Source organism: Abramis brama (genome assembly GCF_963993115.1).
Source record: "Abramis brama genome assembly, chromosome: 23".
NCBI lineage: Eukaryota > Metazoa > Chordata > Actinopteri > Cypriniformes > Leuciscidae > Abramis > Abramis brama.
The window spans coordinates 30,557,348-30,581,159 of record NC_139985.1 but is presented as its reverse complement, the minus strand read 5'-3'; the positions used below and the strand labels follow the sequence as shown (position 1 = coordinate 30,581,159).

Genomic DNA, 23,812 nt, shown 5'->3' with positions numbered 1-23,812 from the left:
AAACCAGCCCAACCAAACCAAAACCAAACCAGCCCAACCCAAACCAGCCAAACCAAACCACCCCAACAAACCCAAACCAAACCAGCCCAACCAACCCAAACCAAACCAAACCAAACCAGTCCAACCAACCCAACCCGACCCAAACCAAACCAACCAAACAAAACCCAGCCCAAACAAACAAAACAAAACCAAACCAGCCCAAACCAAACCAACTCAAACCAACTCAAACAAACCAAATCAACTCAAACAAACAAAACCAAACCAACCAAGCCAAACCAAACCAAATAAACTCAAACAAACCAAACCAACCAAACAAAACCCAGCCCAAACAAACAAAACAAAAACAAACCAGCCCAAATAACCAAACCAGTCCAACCAACCCAACCCAACCCAAACACACCAAGCCCAAACCAAACCAAAACCAAACCAGCCAAACCAAGCTAGCCCAAACCGGCCCAGCCAACCCAAAACAAACCAGCCCAACCAAACCAAAACCAAACCAGCCCAACCCAAACCAGCCAAACCAAACCACCCCAACCAACCCAAACCAAACCAGCCCAACCAACCCAAACCAAACCAGTCCAACCAACCCAACCCGACCCGACCCAAACAAACCAAAACCAACCCAACCCAAACCAGCCAAACCAAAACAGCCCAACCAACCCAAACCAAACCAGCTCAACCCAACCAACCCAAACCAAACCAGCCAAGCCAAACCAGCCCAAACAACCAAACCAAACCAGTTAAACCAACCCAACCTGACCCAAACAAGACAAAACAAAACCAACCAAACCAAAACCAAACCAGCCCAACCAACCCAAACCAAACCAGCCCAAACCAATCCAACCCAAACCAAACCAAACCAAAACCAAACCAGCCCAACCCAAACCAGTCCAACCAAACCAAACCAGCCCAACCAACCCAAACCAAACCAGCCCAAACCAATCCAACCCAACCCAAACCAAACCAAACCAAACCAAACCAAAACCAAACCAGCCCAACCCAAACCAGTCCAACCAAACCAAACCAAACCGATGGATGTGCCGACACAGTCGTTCCTGGACTTGTTCCTCTACTTCCATCTTGGCAACTCTAACGTTTCAGCTTTGATGCAATTTCCCTAAAAATGAATGGCCTGTAAGTGTATTTGAATCCACATTATCACATTATGTTTGAACGATGTGCCGGTCTCTCTTTTGCATTCAGTTGCAATGAATCAATGAGGACTGAATCTTCAAAAAGACAAAAAAAAGACAAAACTAGTCTGTATTCATTTTTATGTGAACTAGTCCTCTCTAAACAAGTATAGTTCATCATGTGATGGTTGTGTGTTTGAGGCATTTTAACATCAGTCAGATTCGTTTGGAGTGTTTCTTTTGCAACAATGGGAATGAAGGCTTATATGTGACCAATGAGAGGACAGTTTCACTCGCATAAACACAGAAAAGTGTACCAAAGTGTACCCGCCTCCACTCACTCACTCAGCTCAGAGATCCACTGGTTGACGATCACACGTTGATCTGATTGGTTACAAGGTAGTTTGTGACGTCAGAAACACCAGCGATTTCAAAGCGTGTCTTTGGTTCACTGCAGTTTTAAGGAGGAAATACTCAGCAATGGAGTCGACTTATGAATTTACACATGGTTTGACTTAAAGCACATTAAAAACACCACATAGACACATAAACAACATTAAAAGCTGGATCTTCACCACAGGGGGACTTTAAACTTTAAATCCCTGTTTCGATCTACAGGTCTGAAACTTTCTGTGACTGTATCCCAGAATGAAGGCGTCTCGTGTTGTGAAGCTGCAGCTGTTTCTCCTCATTCAAACACCTGTGTGTTTCAAACCTGACCAGACATGTTCCTCACACACTAAACCTGCTCCTCACACACTGATCTCAAGCACAAGCTTTCTTTGCCCTTCGGCATCCAGAAACATCTCCGCTCTTCTATCTCCAGGACTCATCTTTCCTGATAACAATATCATTTTAAATATTTCACTGGTTGTAATAATTAACCCTCTGGTGCTCTTCTTCACGTCGGTCAAAAATGAGCGGAATTAATTTTTTTTTATTTCAATTAAATTAATGTACTATATTTTATTTTGATAATGTTGTTTTATTTAATATTTTTAGGGGATTTTATGTTAATAAATTATATTTACGCTGTATTTATAATCCATTTATTCACTTTTTGAGCATAGACCCGAAAATGTAATTTCCAACTTAAACTTTCGTAAATCTTGAATTTTTTAGATTGACAGTCTTAAATTTAATCTCTTTTCAAACACGACACGTGCCAGATTATTGCTGAAGTGAATAAAGTTTTAAAAAGTAAACTTAAAAAAACTTTTTAAAAGGTTTAGTATTATGAAAAATGTGCATAATACTATTTAAAATTTTTATATGAAAAATATATTTTCAAAAACATGTTTTCCTCTAAAACTGTGAGAAAATCAAAGCCATAAATCTAAACAAGTTGTGTTCAAATTTTGAGTCTAATATCTGCTGAAATGATCTTTCAGTGAGATGTTGTTCGGCTGCAGTACCAAACGCTTCCACTAGAGGAACTTCCTCTCATTCATTTCCAATGTGTCATTTCTGACCGCAGGAGCTCAAGTGACGATTCTTACAGGACCGTTTAACCTGTTCATGTCCATGATTATTTTTGCCAAAACCTTTACCAAGTTTTGTATCATTCCGATGAAGAAAAAAATTCAAAAAACAAACAAATATAAAACTTTTCAGTCAAAAATAGCCCGTGATGATTGGCCGGACATGCTTTAGAGGACATAACCCAGTGTTGGGTTATTGAATCATGAACTCATGGATTCACCGGACATGTCCTGAATGATGTGAATATTGATTCGGCTCTTCTGCAGCCGTGTCTCAGTTTGTTTGATCGTGTCGTTGATCTTCTGAAGTTGAGGTTATTGTTTTATGATGTTTGTCAGTGTGAGTCATGAACACGACTGCTGTGATTCTGCTGTGATTGTAATGACAGCTTTATTAATAAAGTGAAGCTGTTTACATGAGGTTCTGCTCGCAGGAGTTACTTCTGAATGAAAAGACTGCAGAAAGTAGTGTGTGTGTGTGTGTGTGTGTGAGTGTGTTGTGAAGACAAACAGTATTATGTTAGATTAGAAGAATATTCCTTATGTTTCTCTCTCTCTCACACACACACATACTCTCTCTCTCACACACACATACTCTCTCTCACACACACACTGTCACACCCTCTCACACACACACACACACACACACACACACACACACAGGCTTGAAGGTAAATGTGTGTGTGTGTGTGTGTTAGACATGCGGTCACACGCCCATGACTCTACAGCGCTGATATAATTGAATGATACTCGAGCTTCACTGTTATTAAGATGATTCTGGTAATTACAGCCCTAAACCACTGCGACACACAACAGCCTGCGAGCCGAGGGATAAAACAAGAGTTATATATCAGATCATATTTCACAATATTATGGTTTTTTACTGTATTTCTGATCAAATAAATGCAGGCTTGAGCAGAAGAGACTCTTCAGACACCACAGACTGACTGTCCTGATGTATCTCTCATATGAAGAGGTGTTTCTCTGAGATGTGAACATCGTGCGTGTGTGTGTGCGTGTGTGTGTGTGTGTTGTAAAGTTTCTCTTCAGCTCTGCTCGTCTCTTCACCTCTCAGGGTTTTGTTTTTGTGTCTTGGCTCAGACTTCAAAGTGTAAAAGCCGCTGAAGTTGTTTTTGTTCAGCTTTTATTAGCATGTCAATGACACGGAGCTTTTGACAGCCAGGTGTGCGCAGAACACACACACACACACACACACACACACACACGTCTGGAGCGGTTGTCTTCAGTCTCGCATCCTGTTCTGCACGCAGTGTGAGTTTGGTCCTCAGATGTGTGTGTGTGTGCAGGATCAGTGTGTTTGAGAAGAGCTTTATCTGTGTGTTCAGATGTCCATCAGACGATAAAGCTGCAGATCTCTCAACATCAGCTTCGGATTCTCACTGTCATGATCCTCAGAGGAGCTTCTGATCATACACTCTCTCTATAACGATTTTAATAAACATCTCTCTGCTCACCGAGGCTGCTTTTGATAAAAATACAGTAAAACAGTGGAATATTATTCTAATGTAAATCAGCTGTTCTCTATGTGATTATATAGTAAAGTGTAATTTATTCTTGTGATCAAAGCATCATTACTCCAGTCTTCAGTGTCACATGATCCTTCACAAATCACTCTAATATGATGATCAAGAAACATTTATGATTGTTGAAAACTGTTATTTGCATTTTTATTCCGGTATTCTTTGGTGAATAGAAAGCTCAAAACAGCATTTATATGAAATAGAAGCTTTTGTAAAATTATAAATGTCTTTACTGTCTCTTTACATCAACATAATGCATCTTTACTGAATAAATGATATACTTACCCCAAACTGGAATAGTTTATCACGGTTTCCACAAAATCTGAATCAGCACAACAGTTTTCAACTGATAATAATCATAAATGTTTCTTGATCATCAAATCCTCATATTAGAGTGATTTGTGAAGGATCATGTGACACTGAAGACTGGAGTAATTCAGCTTTGATCACAGGAATAAATTACACTTTACTGTATATTCACACAGAGAACAGCTGATTTACATTATAATAATATTCCACTGTTTTACTGTATTTCTGATGTAATGCAGCCTCAGTGAGCAGAAGAGACGCTCAGACTGTGGACACGTGTGTGTGTGTGTGTGTGTATCTGACAGTGTGATGTGATCTTGTGTTCTCCAGATCTGGGACATGAGTGACGACGACAGCATCTGAAGATCATCGGAGGCTCACACACAGATCCCAGAACAGTGCACACGGCCGCCTCACTGTACATCACCTGTTCCTCACTGTACATCACCTGTAGAAACATCTTAACCATTCTCACCCAATCGCTTCATATGTGTGTGTGTGTGTGTGGATCTAAAACATTCACAGTGCTCCATCATTGTAATGTCGTGTTAAAGAGTGTGTGTGTGCTGGGCTCCTTGGCCTCGAGGCGCTCTGACCTGTCCTGATGTTCCTGATGTTCCTCAGGTCGCTGACGGCAGAGTCAGTCTCTCAGGTGTGGGTCAGTGTCATCCATCACTCAACATGATGTCTGTTCTACATCTGTAACCGTCTCTTCTCACAATAAACATGGCCTGTATCCACACAGTAATCCTCTGAGTGTGTGCTGATGTGTTCTCGTCTCATCTGAGGTCAGGTGGTCAGTAATGCGTCCTGGAGTCACCGTGATTATGAGATTACAGCGTTCTCCGAGACGGGTCTGGGCGTCAGGAAGACGTCCGGCTGAAGTCCTGCACTTATAGAGCCGTGTAATGCAGAGCGTTTCACATTTTAATGACCAGTTTTTACTGTTCAGAAACTAGTGGAATTTCTGTCGTGTTTAACATTACTTCAGGAGCGGGAATGTGACGCTTTGACATTTAAACCCGGGAAAATCCTTGAAAAACAGCCATATTTATGAAAAGTGCTCGAATCATTGAAAGACAATGTGTGTGAAATTAGCTTTAATTTTATTGATAAAACAATAGGGGTGTAACGATACTCACGTCACGATTCGATACATATCGCGATACTGAACTCATGATATATTATTGTGATACTCCAAGACACATGATAAAAGGTTTACAAAAAATGTACTGTTGATTAAAATGATAAATTTAGTATTACATTGTGTGTGTAAATGAATAGTCTTGGACTTGGTGCTGAAACCCAAAGCACAGGACAATAGAGACGCCAGAATAACAATATTCATGATTCTGAAGCTAAAACACTGAATTATTGTAGATGAATATTTATTCTAGATATATTTATAATAATGTCAGACACTTTTACTGGGAACATCAGACATCTGGCATTATCAGGACACACACATACTCCCACATTACATTATTGTAGTTCTGACACTAAAACTCTGAAAACTTAAATTTTTTCCTCACACAGTAACTTTTGTTTTGGGTGAACTAAATATACACTATACATAGTTGCATTTGCATTTTGTATATTGTGACAATATATTGTTACACCCCTATAAAACAATCTTTTCACACAAAATCAAATATATAGAGCCATTTCTCATGGCGATGAGTGTGATATTGCTCATATAAATATCCCATCTTTCATTCTTCAGCTCAGTGTGAATCAGGAAAGTGATATCTTTGTCATAGTGTCCCTTCAGTGGTTAAAGTCACCAGTTATTGCGTGTGTTGCACTTTATTTGCACCATTCGGTTATTTTTGTGTATCTATTAGAATCTGAAAGCTGATACTGTTTGATAAATGAGCTCTCCTGGAAAAGCACAAGCTATTGCTGACAGTCCTGGAGGACGTGTGTTTGAGAAAGCATGAGGCTGAAGTCACGGCTGTGGTTTAAGAGCACTTTATTGTTCATTGAGGCTACTTAAAAGTACAAAACAATGGCCTGCCAAAAGTTTGTTTTATTCCAAGGAGAAACAAGGCCATGAAATGAGGGTATAATACAGATTTACAAATCATTAAGAAGCACACTCGAGGTGCGGTGAAGTGTTTTAAACGTTGGTTTCTCGTCGTCGTTCTCCTGGAAGCGCACATCAAAATAGAAAATCTGGTCGCTCAGATCCCAGCGGATCGCGCGGGATTGAGAAACTCGCTCAGACTCGAGGTCCGTTTGTTCAAATGTCTCGAGACTCTGCTCAGTAGCCTTCGGAAATAATACACAAGTGGCTATTACACTAACGCAGTGTTTTCATAGAATAACTGTGTGTTCCTGCACTTTAACCTTAAACAGACACAAACAACCTACAAACAAAAAAGATCAACTTTTTTCCTCAAAAAAAAAAAAAAGCATGATTACAATAAAGGACAAAGGGAAAAATTAAATAGCTACATATCATTAACAAATTAATTGTTCCTCAAAAATACCTACGATTTTTTTTCTCTGTACATTCGTTACGCACAGCGTAATGATGGTCTTATAGTTTCCTATATAAAAACTTTTTTTTGTTTTTCATTAAGTGTGTAGGATGACAAGCAGAGAGTGAGAGAGTGTCTTATACACAGTAAACTGGTAGTGAAATGTGTGTGTGATGGTGTGGTTTTAACTGGGCCGAAGGAATGTACGGACGAGCGCAAGCGTCTCCTGCGACCTCTCGTCACACTTCCCATCTGAACGCAGGAAGTACGAGACGTTCCCTATCGGAGGAATGTAGTGTGTTTCGGTAAAGCAGGATTAAGAGGAGATGAAGAACGACGAACACACACGGAATTAGCTTGACGTTTTCGGCAGATTGTCAACGCTAGTTGACGTGTCCATAACTGCTAACGCTGCTTTCAGTCATGCAAAGCGACAGCATCCTGTACCACGGATTAATAACATACAAAAACCAACCGTTAATATATATTTTTATATATATATTTATATATATGCATGTATAGATGGCCTGTCCGGAGGCTGATTCTCTTCTGTATCTGGCAGCTACCACAATGAATATTGAATAGAAAATAATAATATGGAGTACAACTGTACCAGCAGTAAGTTTATCTAGGACTGTTACTGACAAAAATAGAATCAAATCTGAAGAAAAAAGGCTAAACGTATTACGATTGAAATGTCTACACGATAATAGATACCAGCTATTGTCAAAAACATGCACTTATACGCACTAGTCTATTCTCGAACTCTACTCTACTGAACCACAGCGCCGGGGGGAAACCGGTCCGAGGCGACAGGAGCGCCCACGTTCTGCCCGAGTCCAGTTGAATGTGTGTTTTCTCCCGCTTCCGAACGCATCACTTCCCATCTGTGACATCATCAGCGCTCTGAACACCCGACGCGACACCGACACCGCCTCCATCATCCATAGTGCAAAATCAGTCCAGGCCTTTCGTTTCAAGTATACACACATGCAGATTCAGGGTTCAACCGGGGGGGAGTGTGTGTGTGTGTGTGTGTGTGTGTGAGAGAGAAAGACAGAATGGGCGCAATGGAAGAATGGCTTCTGGGTAAAAGGTTTGCATCAGCGGTTTCTTTGGTATCTGGATGGTTAGATAAGCGCCTGGCTGATTTTGATCTCGAAAACTTGTTGTTTTTTTAAAGGTACGGGCATCCCATAATGCAACAGCCAAGCTATAAGTATACTAGCAAACTTACAAACAAACAAACAAAAGAATTGAAAGGAAAAAAATGCACAAATGAAAGTTAAAACGAGCGTTCTTATGTACACCGCTAAAGCATGCGTGTTGCTCTGAGAGTGGGTTAGTGTGGAAGAGGTTCTGGTTTCACTGGTTTCGCTGGATTCGCTGGCTGCGCTGGTCCTCAGGACACGAGGGAAGGGGATTGGTTGTGGTTGACCATGTGAGCACTGGAAGAGGAGGAGTCTGGGCTGGTCTTGGCCTTGATCTGGAGCCACGTCTCTCCCAGGGCCTTGGCGAAGTGGTCGTCCACCGAGCCGGTGATGGACACGGAGTTGGGCTCGGGCTCCGGCTCCTTGTAGTTCTTGCCCAGACTGCGCCGGAAGTGCTCCTCGATCACGGGGTCACAGGCGGTGTTCGCTGGGGATACACACATGCGTTCGGCTTAATTCAGTGTGTGTCAAAGACACTAACACTTCAACAAGGATAAGAAATGGCACTTAAATCAATCAAAACTAACTTTATCTGGACAATAACTTTATTCTAGAGCTGCTGTAAATCTGTTACTGTAATCTCCTATTATCACTGTAAAGCTGCTCTGACACAGTCTGTATTGTTAAAAGCGCTGTATAAATGATGGTTGTATCTTTGTAATATTGTATTTATTTGTACTATTGCTTGTAATTTGTATTTTTCTTACTTTACTCATGTTTTAGATGTATATCACGTAGGCTAGTAGTGTTAGCTGTGGCAGCGAAATCTGAGAGTTGTGAATCTTCACTGGTCTCTAATGGCGCGTTTCCACTGAGCGGTACGGTACGGTACGGTACGGGTCGGTACCCTTTTATTTGCGTTTCCACTGCCAAAAGTTGAGAATGGTACCAAAAAGCCGAACCGTACCGTACCACTTTTTGGGTACCCTTCCGTTGGGGTACCTAGCACAGTGGTACGGTACTAAAAGGTGGAGCTAGACTCACTGCAGGACGTTGATTGGTTGACAGAGAATCGTCACTTGCGCGTGCTACGAGGGGAATGACAACATAAGAAGCGCCATTTTTTTATATACAGTTTAATATAATATACTGTTACTGTGTCACGAAATGTAATTTTAAGAGTTTTTCAGGCGAGAATGTAGTTGTTTAAAGCTCTAATCTGTGGTTTATTTATAAAGATGATTTGTTTTTCCCCGGTTGTGAGATCCATGCGATCAGCGGGCGCTCGGCGCTCATGTTTCCCGGCTGGATGAGCCTTTCCTCGGCTAAGTTAGTTCTTCTGACGTTCGCCGATGACTCCGACGGTAGTGGTTAAACATGAGATATAATTCGTCTTGTGCAGACCTAACGGGCGATCTTTGGTCTCGTGAATATATAATGCGTTCCCTGTCAATCGTTTTGACTGAGGGCTAAGTTTAGTTTCATATTATAGGCTATTTGTATTTAACTTTACTGTTGTAATGTTAGACTAGCGCAGCATTTGGACATTTGACTGAATTGTTTGCTTTATTTCTTATTGTATAGCTTCTTGTACCTTTTACTTAAACTTTTATATTGGCTATTATTGATAAAACTGAAATTTTACAAAAAGAAATATGGTTTCTTGTCATTTTCTTTTTACAAGATTATCACTGATGTTTATTGCAACATTTGTACAAATGCATATATTGCCTGTAATGTGTAATTTTTTTTATTATTTAAACGAAAAGAGGTAACGTTAGGGTTGTGTTTTAAATCGTTTTGTTATAAATAGAATAACGTATAACGTGCAGTGAATAATCAATATGCGTTGCGCATGAACCACATTTGTGTCCCTATAATGTTTAATTTATTTAAATGAAAACGAAAAGAGGCAGAGTAGTGTTTTATAACATATTTCGTTTTATTGTTGCTTAAATTTGTACATACAGAGTAACAGAGATAACCGGAGTAGCAGAGCGAGCTGAGTGACGCTTTTAAGAACGCGCTGTACCATGTGCATGTAGGAGTCGCACATGGCAAGTACAAACTTTGCGTACTTAATATTGAGAAAAGCCTAATGTCGGCGCTTGTCTTCTTGTGACAAACATGTCGAGGAGCAAGAACAAGATCTGCTGTATGTCATCCATTGTAGTTTACTATGTTCTTCTTCGCGCGAAAATTACGTCGATCGAAACACCACGCCTATCAAGTAAGGGTACTGTTGGCAGTGGAAACGCTAGCCAGATCATGGTTAACAGACCCGAACCGTACCGTACTGTACCGTACCGTACTGTACTGCTCAGTGGAAACGAGCCATAAGATCTCACAGCAGGTAAAACCATATTTATGGCTGGTCAATATTCTGAAGTCACAGGCAGGCGTGACAGAAGTTAGTTTAGGCCCTGCTCACAACTTCTCAGTTATGGACGTGACAGTGAACAAGACTCTTAGGGAGGCAGGAACTCTGTTACTATGGTTGATAAAAGAGGGGAGAACATTCATACATTACACTTTATATCTACATAAGCGTCAAGTAAAGTTTTAAATGAATGTTTAAGTGAACGGTATGGACAGGCGTGACATTGGAAGCATCAATGGATACTTTGACATTTGAGAACCAATGCTATAGAACAGAGTGAACACTAGTAGTGCACACTTCACATGTGGCGCTCGGATCATGCACTTTACTTTAAATTTACAAAATCAGAATTTTTCACTGTATGACTAACATTTTTTTAAGTTCTCAAACAATAATAAAAATCAAATAAAAATCTGAATGGATACATTCATTTATTAAATTAAAAGATTTGATGGCCCTTCATACACATTTACACTTTGATTTAAAACTTTAGTAACAGGGTTGAACGGTTGATCTTGACTAATGCGTTAAATAAATAAACTGATCAAATAAACAGATTTACTTAAATGATGTCACTTCCTGCATGTTACAATTACTTCTGGTCGTGGTACTGGATTAAAGTGAAGTTTCCACAATAGATCTGACATCTAACAGTTCTCTGTAAAGGAAAGGCATCAGTGTGGTCCGTCTGTCTGGCGCTGTACTCACAGTTGGAGGGTCTGCGGTAGCTGGGGGTCAGGCCGCTGTGGGACACGGTGCAGTGCGTGAGGTTACAGTTACGGTTGTTCGCTGGGGCACATGTGATCACAGAGGGACGATTCTGCACACACACACACACACACACATCAGATGAGCAAGTGTACAGGCAAACAAACAGAACAAGTAATGCATTCACTTCAATGAGCTCATTCTTTCTGCATTCAATTATTACACTGTTCAAATGAATACCTTTTTCGCTAACTGTGATTTTCTACATGTACATTTCTGAAAAGCATAACTCAGGCCCGATCACACCTAACGTGTTTTATGCAGTGAGAGGCGCCTTTATTCAATAGTTTTCCTATGGCAGTGAGCGTTCTGCGCGCTGTTTATGCGCCTCACGTTTCTGCATTTGAAAAAAATACATGCATAAATAAATTCGCCCGACATCATCGTGGATTTTTTTGTTTTGAGCGCTCGCGATTAGACTGACAGGACAGCTGACTCGGTGGTTGCTTAGCAACATAAATCGGGGCGATTGTCAGTGCTGTGCGCCTCAGGTTGTGATCGGGGCCTTAGACAGTCTCCTCTGATAACAGATCACTCTAAACTGTAATGTGGACTTTTAGATTTGTCCATAAAGAGTCTACACTTCCTAAATCATAAAATTACAGCATGTGTGTTCATTTGGCTGTACGTTATCTGTACACACATTCACACACTCGAAAAGCAAGCAGAGAGGCAGAGAGAGAGAGAGGCGTGTATCCATGCCCTTGATCGGACACATAAACACAAGATGACGTCTAAATGCCCGTCTCAGCAAGTATTCTCTCGTTTATGTCATTAGTGAACAGTTGAGAAAGAAATCTAATGTTTGTCTGCTTGTAATGTGTGTATTTGTTCTTATTTTATTGCTGACAGTTCACTTGTTTTAAAGTAATAAATGAAAAGCAAAGTCTGTTTTTGACTGACGAGCGGACAGTAGCAGAGTGTTAAATAAAAAAAATAGTGCTGGGCAACAATTAATCAAATCCAAAAAAAAAGTTTGTGTTTACATAATATATATGTGTGTGTGTACTGTGTACAATTATTTTGTATACATAAATTAGGGCTGTCAATCGATTAAAATTTTTTATCGCGATTAATCGCATGATTGTCATGAGTTAACTCGCGATTAATCACACATTTTTTATTTGTTCTAAATGTATCTTAAATCTTTTCAAGTTTGTAATACTCTAAATCAACATGGGCATGGATAAATATGGATGCTTTATGCAAATGTATGTTTATTATTGAAACCATAGTCAATATAGAGCATGAAGACAGACATGTTTCAAAGGTCATAGATGTTTTTAGACATGTAGAAAGAACAAAGAAATACCAGGTTCCCATTACTTCTCTTTCTTTGCACTGAGCAATTTACTAACACAAACATGTTTAGATTTTTGCATGACAGGGCAGCTCTTCTGAAAATGCTAAATGTACATTTATTATTACATTAGTTTGTCTCTCTCTGTGCCCATTTTGATGAAGCTAAATTCTCAATAAAACTGTTTTCATTGGTATATTTTACTGTTTCTGTTGTCAAACAACGGAATGAATATGAAATGGTGACTGAAACGTGACCCATTAAGACATAACCAGCTCTCCCTTCCAAGACGTTAATCTGCACAAAAATCCTGAAAATCGAGCCGTCGTCTGATGAAATCAAATACACATAAGATAAAGACAATATATGTGCTGTGATTTCGGCTATACTTGCATGTAATAGAGAAGCAACATAATATCTGTGTTTAACTGAATATCTGTGTTTATCTGTGTCGCGCGCTGCTCCTCTCTGCAGAGAGAGAGAGAGAGAGAGAGAGGAGAGAGAGAGAGAGAGAGAGAGAGAGAGAGAGAGAGAGAGAGAGAGAGAGAGAGAGAGGAGAGAGAGAGAGAGAGAGAGAGAGAGAGAGAGAGAGAGAGGAGAGAGGAGAGAGAGAGAGAGAGAGAGAGAGAGAGAGAGAGAGAGAGCAGTACCGGCGGTACCGGTAGATTCTCAGAAACTAAATAAGGTTTGGGCGCTTTTTTGAAAGGAAAATATCGCTAAAGGGGTCTGCAATGTCGCTAAGTTGGCAACACTGTGTAGGCTATCTCCATTTTCTCCAACTAGGGGTTGGGCCACGGGTCAAACAGAAAATACGCGCTGCGTTAAGCGCGCGTTAAAAAAAAATAGTGCCGTTAATATGATTTTGCGTTAACGCGTTATCTTTGACAGCACTAATATAAATACACACATATGCACGTATACATTTAAGAAAATGTGTTATTTATATATAAAATATTTATATATAATATAAATGATGTATAAATACAGTAGTCAACATTTGAAGTGGATCAAAAAAGTGCATCAAAGTTGTCCTGAGACAAGAACGGGTATTCTTCAAAATTCATGTATAACTTTGATGAAAGGTTTTGATCCACTTCAGATATTGACTACTGTATATATACAGTATATACATGCAAATATTTATTAAATATATACATGCATATGTGTGTGTATTTATATATATACACAAAATAATTACACACAGTACACACACATATATTATGCAAACACAAACTTTTGTATTGGATGTGATTAATGGTTGCCCAGCACTAAAGGATGATGAGTTGTGAGTGTGTCGGGTCGTACCTGCTGGCGCTCGACAGGGCTGAGCGCGGGGGAGATGGGGGAGATGCTGGCGGCGCGCGTGTCCGTGTGTTTGGTCAGAGCGAGGGGCTGGTCCATGGCCAGGCTGGGCATGTGGGCGTAGAGATGCCCACCCACGAGACCCACGCTGGGGGGGGCGAGGCGCTCGATGGGGCTGCGGCTGCGGTCCCGGGGGTCCTTGCGATAGTCCCCGTTGGCAGGCTTTCCTCTGCCACAGAAACAAAGGAGGGATTGTGTGGTGAACGACACAAACAAGCAGAGATATTAATGCATTCAGTGGGTCTGGCAAGAGCTGCGCAGCTCCCGCGAGCGACGGCTCCATGACAAGGGTTTGTACAGAGTCAATACTCAAGTATTCGCTTGGTGTGCAACAAATAATCTCTATTATTTTAACCCTCTGGTGCTTTTCGGTCATTTTTGACAGAAAATGTTAACATTTGTTTTTTTTGGAATGGAACAAAACTTGGTAAAGGTTTTGGCACTTGTTGTGTGGACCAAAAAAAAAAAAAAAAAAAAAAAAAAAATCATGGACATGATCTGAACAGGTTAAACGGTCCTGTAAGAATCGTCACTTGAGCTCCTGCGGTCAGAAATGACGCATTGGAAATGAATGAGAGGAAGTTCCTCTAGTGGAAGCGTTTGGTACTGCAGCCGAACAACATCTCACTGAAAGATCATTTCATCAGATATTAGACTCAAAATTTGAACACAACTTGTTTAGATTTATGGCTTTGATTTTCTCACAGTTTTAGAGGAAAATGTTTTTGAAAATATATTTTTCATAACAATAAACGTAAAATTCTGTAACCTTTTTTTTTTAAAGTTCACTTTTTAAAACTTTTTTCATTTCAGCAATAATCTGCCACGTGTCGTCTTTGAAAAGAGATCAAAGTTAAATCTGTGCTTTAAAGTATTCAAGATTTATGAAGTTTAAGTTGGAAAATGACTTTTCGGGTCTATGCTCAAAAAGTGAATAAATGGATTATAAATACAGCGTAAATATAATTTAGTATTATAAAATCCCCTAAAATACAAAATATTAAATTAAAAAAAATTATCGAACTAAAATAGTTCAAATAAAAAAAATGTATTTGTCATTTTTGACCAACACGTGAAGAGCACCGGAGGGTTAAAGAAAGTGGTTTCATTTGATGGAAACCTGGTCAGATTAGCTCAGGTCGCGATGACTCGATAACAAGGGTTTGTATGGAGTCAGCGTTGTTTATACTCAAGTATTTGCTTGGTGTGCTCAACAAATAATCATTATTATTTTAAAGAAAGTTTTGTTTCATTTGATTGAAACCCGGTCAGATTAAGATAAGATAAAACTTACAGCAGCATAAGCAGGACAAAACCAAATATTACACTTAAGACGACAAAAAACATATTGCAACTGCGTATTCTAAAGATAAATTATGTAGGAAGACCAAAAAGCATTATTGGATTAGCTCAGATCGCTCGCTACAAAAGGCTCTTTCCCACTACGACCTCCTTTCCTGTTTTTCTTTTCCCCCTTTGAAAGAATAGACACACATGCAGCAAAAGCCCAGAGCGTTTTCCACCCTTCCGGAACGATCGGCCTCCTGTTGCCAACAGAGGAGGCCCAGCGAGGGGCACACACACCATTCAAAAGCCTTCATCTGTGCTTCACAGGAAGAGAACTTAATACCCTTCACCGGCACACAAACGCCGAACAACAGCGAGAGAAACTCTAATCAGGTATTTGAAGGAAATGCTTTCAATGCAGAATCAGTAACCTCAGCTCGGCGGCCGATAAACGCTGTGTTTCGGCGAGGCTCAGCTGTGTGGGATGCGGCCCCTGAAATCGCCCGTTTCTTGGCAACGCAATTGGCAAGCGAAGCATCTGCAAGTAAATTGTTACGTCTACCGGAAATTACTGTCCTCACAATAACTGATGGAAAGCTGGAGAGGGAGATCTGTCAGAAACCACTCCCTCACAATCCCTTCCTCAGCGAGATCAGCTTCCAGTGCAGAACAGGCGGGCCAGAGGACGACGAGGTGGTGGTGATGACGGCGGGGCTGGAGGGATACGTGCGTAACACTGCTTTACATGTGTGTGACTGAGTAACAACAACAAACACACAAAAGCATAGCCTGAAAGTTCTGGACTCGTGTTCCACAGAAGACAGGCAAACACACAGTTTCAAGTGACTTGGTGACTAAATTTATCATTGGATTTACAGCAAACTATATTGAGGTTCTGTATATTGTTACATATGAACTTCATAGCCTCCGACTTTACAGCGTTCAGCAAATCTTTGCAGGTAAAAATCAATGCGATCAGGAATTTCTCTTGCTCTATTTCCCCACGCGTTCAAGCTGGACTAAGGTTGGGAATGGAAAATACTTTCCCAAAAATACTTGAGGTCAGGAATCGGATACTTGTTATAAAATAAAATTCAGAGCTACACACACATCCAGAGCGCGCTCACAGAAAAAGTGATTTTAAAACACTCGAGCATCTTCAGTGTGTGTGCTATACTGGACAGCTCTGACAGCGACACTAAAGCACTGAAGCGGTCCCCCTACAGGCAGGAAGCGGAATTGTCCATTACCGCTGGCGTAAATAATTTAGCCTACCGTCGCACACTCGCTGTTTATCCAGCACCGGCACTGGAATGAACGATGTCCACAGACACCGTCGAGTATGTTGCATGATTTCATGAAAGTTTGATGTATTGCGACATCAGAAACGAAGAAAACTAAATAATGACTATTGTAACGCTTGCCGTAAAGCGAGTCAGATTTGTAGTTTCTTATGTCTCTATATTCGAACTACAGAAACGCGACCCGATCTGGAAAACTAGCATAGTGTGGTTATAGCAGATAGAGGGTGGCAAAGCGAATGCAGAAGTGCCGTTCACCCTGTTACGAGTTGATGAACCACTGAAACCATTTTGGAAACATTATTTTAAGGTAAAAAACTATCTTTAGTGTTGCTTTAAAGTGACAGTAGCCTAATATTCCTGCTGCCATCTCTATTATAACACTAATCAACAAAAGACTTGTTCTTGACAATAACTTGTGTAACTATATTTCTAATGTATATTTTATTCATAAAATGCAGTGTTATTTTACATTTGATTACAATTTCTGTAAAACCTGAAAATCTTAAAACACTATTTATTTCAATCGTATCTGTTCGGTTGCATCTAGTTGTGGCGATTGCATTTGTGTTCTTTTTTTAATTACTGAGTGTTTGCTTATGTTTAATAATGCTTGAAGTTTATATTAGCTAGGCTAGTTGTTCTTCTATGGTGTTTTTAAACCACAGCCAAATGCTTCTTGCGTAAGTGTTCTTTAGTTGATTTTTGTTCATGATATTCAGCTACAATTGATATCTAAGGTTATTGTTTTTTTCTTCTTTTTTTTTCTTATCGGAATCGAAATTAGGAATCGATAAGAATCGGAATCGTTAACATTAAAACGATGCCCAACCCTAATCTGGACCCATGGATTTGCCCTGTAAACTAACAGAAACATGCTAGGTTTGAGAGAGACACGCACACAATCGCTACACTATTGACAATATTTGCCTGAGGATTTTGACCATTTGGCTAATGTGGCCTCACCTTTTCACCATAGTACAACAGTAATGTGAATCTATATGGGCTTCAGGCATCATGCTATTAGCAGTAAGGTCAGATCTAAGAGAAAAGCCTGCTGAAAGCCTCTTCACTCAAGATCCTTTGAAAAGAAACAGCAAAGAGGCCTTTCATGAGATCTTTCAGTTCCCTGCGAGTCCTCTCTGACGGGAGCAAAATGCTCTGGCAATAATCCACCAGTGCTTTCGAGACGCTTGCTCCGAGAAAGGACATTCAGTTATTCGGGATTCTGAATAGCATGAATATACTTTCACATGAAGCTCTTGTGTGTTTTGATGTTTTAGGCTCAATATAATAGTAAATAACGTGCTAACTTTCAGTAGTGTGACAGTAACAAGCCTTCGTATTCAGGGAGCAATCTTTGTGCCGTTGAGCTGGATGTAAAGCAACTCTATTAAAAACATCAACACTTTAACTAACTAGATTGGCGAGATCATTTTCAAACCATTGCTCTGCCATGACAGCAGCTGACCTAAAGAGAAAACTGGCCATGGATTCATTTTTTAATTAAGTTATTTTATTTTTTATTTCATCGTAATGGTACGAAACTTGGTAAAGGTTTTGGCACTTGCTGTGTGGACACACACACACACACACACAAAAAAAAAAAAAATCGAAAAGGTTAAATGGTCCTGTAAAAACAGTCACTTGTGCGCCTCCACTGAGCGCATTGGAAATGAATGGGAGACGAATTTTATCTAGTGGAAGCATTTGGTACTGCAGCCAAACAACATCTTACTGAAAGCTCATTTTTTGAGATATCAGGCTTCTTTAGATTTATCTTACAGTTTTAGAGTATAAAACGTGATTTTGAAAATATATTTATTTTTTTTTATAAAAAAAAAAAATCATAATACACGTAAAATTCTGTTACTTTAAGTTCAGTTTTTTAAACTTTATTTCACTCCAGCAATAATCTGCCAATTGTCGTCTTTTTTAAAAAGAGATCAAGTTTCAGTCTGTGCTCTAAAGCATTCAAGATTTATGACAGTTTAAGTTAGAAGTTTAATTTTTAGGTCTATGCTCAAAAAGTGAATAAATGGATTATAAATACAGCATAAATATAATTTAGTAAAAAAAAAAAAACTAAAAAAAAACCCTTAAAACACAAAATAAAAATATAGTACATTCATTTCATTGACCAAAAATAAATAAATTTTGGTTGATTTCTGACCGACACACGAAGAGCAGAGCACCAGAGGGTTAAGTTAACAGCATGATGCTTTGTCTAACAGTTCCCCTACAAAACACACATGCGAGTAAACGGATCGACACACTGAAACCGTACGCGGGATGAATGAGGAAGGCAGTCTGATCCAAACTTTACAGAAGTGATGTGAAGAACTCCACAAGACTCACTTTAGTCACAGATGCAGGCCAATAAAACTAGGGACATTTTCTCATAATAGCATTTCATAGCCGTGCGGCAAAACCTCACGATTCCACCACGGATCTTGGCAGGAAGATCTCTCTCTTATTTCTCCTTTAAGTCACTGGACCATCGCCCACAAAGATACAGGAAACATCTGGGAGAAATCAAGACGAGGAAAGCAGAACCACAGGATACAGTCAGAGCTGTGGAGATGGTTCTTCAGTCGTTTCATACGCACTGCTCAATATCAGCCATGTTTCTAGCATTCTTACAACAAATCATTAAAAAATGTGCTTTAAAACATCAGCCAAAGAGCTTTATTAATAGTGTGAGCCGTTAAACTGGTGTTACATTTATATTTCTTAATGAATGCATTGACTTCCCATTTGTAAATGTTAAATGTGGTTACTGAAGCTACTAAAACATGTCGGCACGCTGATTATTTTTGGCACAGGTTTTAAAAGGAGCCTCCAAAAAGGTAAATGGCAGTTTCAGAGTTTGGATCCGTAACACACACACACACACACACACACACACACACACACACTGTGTGTAATCAGTTTAAAAACGTTCGGCTAACTTGCTTTGACAAATTATAATCCAAACGCAAATGAGCCACTCGTGTGTTTGTTTATATATATATAAAAGTTAGCAGAAAAACATTATTTTATAAACCCTGACCACACTGGCACTGCCTTTTCATGACTCCGTTTGGCTGGCTTTGAACGCATGAGAAATACGCAGTTTCCAAGTTCCCAGCAGGAACACACAGGCTGAAGTGGATTATTCCCAACTCCAGGAGAACATATGAAATCAGATGGCAGTCTTTACTCGCTTCCTATAGGGGAGATTTAGGTCAAACATTGAAAGTATGGACTGCTAATAATAACGTTCTGATCTACACTGCCTAAAGAGACCATTTTATAACTTTTAAGTCTTGTTTTCAGGCTCTACTAGAACAGGTTTTCCTGCTTGAATGTTGATTATTCTCCTCATATTCTCCATTGTTGCGGCTCCTCTCTTCCCAGTCTGTCAGTAACGCTCTGTTTACTTCCTGTCTCTATGAAGCCCCTCCTTCTGAAAAGCACACTGTGCTCTGATTGGTCGGCTGGAGCAGTGTGTTGTGATTGGTCGAGCGCTTCGAGTGTGTTTGGGAAATGTCCCGCCCCTTACCATAACCACCAGTTCAACACACTACTAACTAACTCAACCAGGCCCCGCCCCTTTATTCTGCGCATGAATTATTCAAATGAGGAAGAAACTCAAGACTACACTGGAGGCGTTTCACAGACACTGATATAGAGAATAACTCCCTTTTTCATCTTCAAACAGCAACTTTACACACTAAACACAGATGGAAAACAGCACAATAGTTCCTATTCTCTTTAAACAACGTCGATTTGATAATGTGTTTGTGTTTAACTTCTTGTGCTCAAATTTAACAGTACGAGTTGTTTTAATCTTCAACTAATATATTTATGCTCAAACAGCAACACTACACACTACACACAGATGGAAAACAGCAGAATAGGTCCTATTCTCTTTAAACCTTCCTTTAAAGATGTCACTTTCAGTCATTTAGACGTCAACAGGAACAGTGAGCTTTATTCAGCATTGGGGCGTCTCCAGTGGGACAAGCTTCCAGAACGCAGTGGGCCGACCGGATAACAGGCCCTTTGTTTTCATGGAAGCAGTGAAAATGAGAAAATGGCCCCCACCCCGACACAGGCCCACTCGACGACAATATGTCTCCCGGAGTCTCCCGTTTTATTAGCCTAGGAGTTTTCACTGGCAGCACTGAGGGAGCTGCGTATGAAGAGTCGTATCTCTGTGTTTTAAACTGTTTAGTCTGGCACGGACAGAGAGGACCAGACCGTAAACACACGCGTAGACAAACTCCTTACAAAGCCTACAGATCAAAAACAAGCATAACATGAAACAACTCTAAACACTCGTGGACAACGACGCATCATTACAACAGAAATGCTTAAAATAACTTTACAACTCTGGACAAAAGCTTATGGTGAGTAGAAACACAGGAAGAGTGATTTTCTTTCCCAGCCCCCACTCCTTCATTCCCTTCTATAGAGAAACGGGATCATGGAAACCTGAGCTGCTTCAGTCTGGGGTGTCCGGTTTCTCCCGCAAACTCACCACGAGAAGAACGGCTCATTCACATCCATCCTGATCAAAATCACATCAATATGGAGGAACACTGAGGAAAATGAACAATTCAATCCTCAGTTCAAATATAAACGTATTCCTACTCTTGGAAAAACAAGGAAAAAATGTTTGCAGAAAGTGTCATAAGTTTAAGGTCAGGGTCTAAGAAAAAAGAAAAAGGTATAAAAACAACACAAACCGAAGTCTTTTGTTTCACAAACACTTCAGCTTGAACCTTTTGCACAACTCGAATTTCTGAAGTCAAATTAAATTGAATACGCTTTAAATAATTTATTTTCTAACTAGAATTATATTGTAAATTGTTGTTTCTGCAGAGGCTTGCTAAAGATTATCAAATAGTTCACTAGATAATAAATGCTGCAACTAAACGATACACTCACATAATCCAAACCACTTTCACTTCAACAAAACCAAAAACTCTTCATCTGAATACACTGAACAAGAGCACCTTCTGTAGATCAGCTGGCAGACGCAGTGCAGGGCCGTGAGCGCGATCTGGTCAGTCACTTCAGAAGACATGCGGGAAGCCAGGTAGGGCTGGGCGAAGTCTACCAATTTGGCATCAGACGATGTCTACAGTGAAACATCACCGCGATGGACGATGACGAGGTGTAACGTAACATTCTCATTGTCCACTAGATATTTTCCTCTACATCTCATCAGCAACTTAGATGTTGGCACGCTCTGCATCAGCTGACCACTAAGGAGCGAATGTACAGTGACGTGACATCACTGCCAGACCCAAACTGTGGCGCTATGGCTGGTGCTGAGCCAGAGACGGACGCGTTCAGCGCTCGTCATATCTCAACTATTCAGTGTTTTTATGTGTTTGCCAGTAGCGTTTTTATTTTGTTTTATTTAGCGTTTTCGTCAACACATACATCTGCCAGCCAGTCAGCCAGTTGTGAGATGAACGTGAAGAGTTGTGACTCGTGAGAGAATGAGGCGCGTGTGAGATCCGCGTCTCTGACAGCAGCGGCTGCTCTTAAAGGGACAGTACACAGTAGCCACTAATTATATCCGTCACTAAAGTTAATCAAAGAACAAAGGGAACAGAGAAAAACACTCACTGCTCTTGACTAAAGAACTTTTTTCTTTAAGCAGATTCTCACTAATCTGTGTGTGCATTTATTTTCCTTGAGAACCAAGCAAGTTGACTCATGAAACCATTTGTTTATTATATCGCAATCGCAATATTGACCTCAATTATCGCAATATGACATTTTCCCCAAATCGTGCAGCCCTAATCAAGATCATTTATAAAGGTTTATAAACGACAAAAACTCACTCACACGTATTTGAGAATCGCAATAGAAGATAGCTGATGACATGGTGAGCAAGTTTGTTAATATTTAGAAATAAAAGCGCTACATCTGTCATACAGCGCTATTTTGGCTGTGGTGAATCACGTGCCAAGCATGACGCGTCACCATGGAAACATGGGTGGGGGGGGGGTGGACGATGACATCATCTATCAGGCCCAACCGAATCTGACGGCTGCCGAAAATGAGGATCAAATAGTGTTTGTGTGTCAGAGTGAGAGCGTTACAAGAGTAAATCTATATAGTTGAAGTTTAAAACAACCCGTGCAGTTCAATTTGAGCACAAGAAGCTAAACAAACACAATGTCAAAGTGACGTTGTTTAAAGAGAATAGGCCCTATTGTGCTTGTTTCCGTCATCTGTGTTTAGTGTGTAATGTTACTGTTTGATGAAGAAGCTCCAGTTCTTCTCTATATCAGAGTCAGTGTTTGAACTCCTGAAACGCCTCCAGTGTAGTCTTGAGTTTCTTCCTCATCATAATAATTCATACGCAGAATAAAGGGGCGGGGCCTGGTTGAGTTAGTTAGTAGTGTGTTGAACTGGCGGTTATGGTAAGGGGCGGGACATTTCCCAAACACACTCGAATCGCCCGACCAATCACAACACACTGCTCCCAGCCGACCAATCAGAGCACAGTGTGCTTTTCAGAAGGAGGGGCTTCATAGAGACAGGAACTAAACAGAGCGTTACTGACAGACTGGGAAGAGAGGAGCCGCAACAATGGAGAATATGAGGAAAATAATCAACATTCAAGCAGGAAAACCTGTTCTAGTAGAGCCTGAAAACATTGCCATGCTAATTAGCACCTTAATCTCTGAGCTTCTGTTGTTCTCACCGGCTCTTGCACTCGGATCCTAATTTACAGGACAAATTGGTGGTCATAAATCAGTGCGCTGCTCTGCCCAGCACCAGTGTGGCTTCTCTCTTCTTAACAGCAGCTCTCGTGTCCCAGAATGCCGCTCTTCCAAACGGGTCTGGAATGTAGGGAATGTTGAGCTCTGCCATGAGGGCTCGGCCAGCACTACACACAGCCCATGTGCTCGTGCTCCACTGCGAGCTCGGGAATCCCAGGAATCCCAGGCCTTCAGCACATTCCCAAGCATTCCCGAAGCTCTTTCTGCAGGAACACTGCCCTAACTTAAAGGGATAGTTCACCCAAAAATTAAAATTAGCCCATGATTTATGGATTTCAAAACAGAAACATCCATTCACTGCCATTATAAAGCTTGGAAGAGCCAGGACATTTTTTAATATAACAGATTGTATTCGTCTGGAAAAAGAAAGTCATATACACCTAGAATGACTTGAGGGAGAGTAAATCATGGGCTAATTTTAATTTATGGGGGAACTATCCCTTTAAGCTGGTTTCTAAAAACGACCAACCAGATTTCCACATTGGTGGAACACACACACGCGCACACACACACACACACACA

At 40.4% G+C, this 23,812-nt stretch overlaps 2 protein-coding genes across 3 annotated transcripts in view; one reads left to right on the top strand and one right to left on the bottom strand.

Annotated features, from left to right (window-relative positions):
* Positions 1–5,215, top strand: part of atg7 (ATG7 autophagy related 7 homolog) — a 98,694-nt gene extending 93,479 nt beyond the window's left edge. The window contains exon 20 of the mRNA XM_084100841.1: positions 4,798–5,215. Within this exon, the coding sequence (XP_083956967.1) occupies positions 4,798–4,830 (33 nt within the window). The 3' untranslated portion in view covers positions 4,831–5,215. The remainder of the gene's footprint in view (positions 1–4,797) is intronic.
* A 1,207-nt stretch (positions 5,216–6,422) lies between these two features.
* The window catches only part of vgll4b (vestigial-like family member 4b), a 53,478-nt gene continuing 36,088 nt past the window's right edge, over positions 6,423–23,812 (bottom strand). For both annotated transcript variants that reach the window (XM_084100855.1, XM_084100854.1), the window contains 3 exons: positions 13,855–14,080; positions 11,190–11,301; positions 6,423–8,588 (listed from right to left, as the gene is read on the bottom strand). In XM_084100855.1, coding sequence (XP_083956981.1) covers positions 8,353–8,588; positions 11,190–11,301; positions 13,855–14,080 — 574 coding nt within the window. In that variant the 3' untranslated portion in view covers positions 6,423–8,352. The remainder of the gene's footprint in view (positions 8,589–11,189; positions 11,302–13,854; positions 14,081–23,812) is intronic.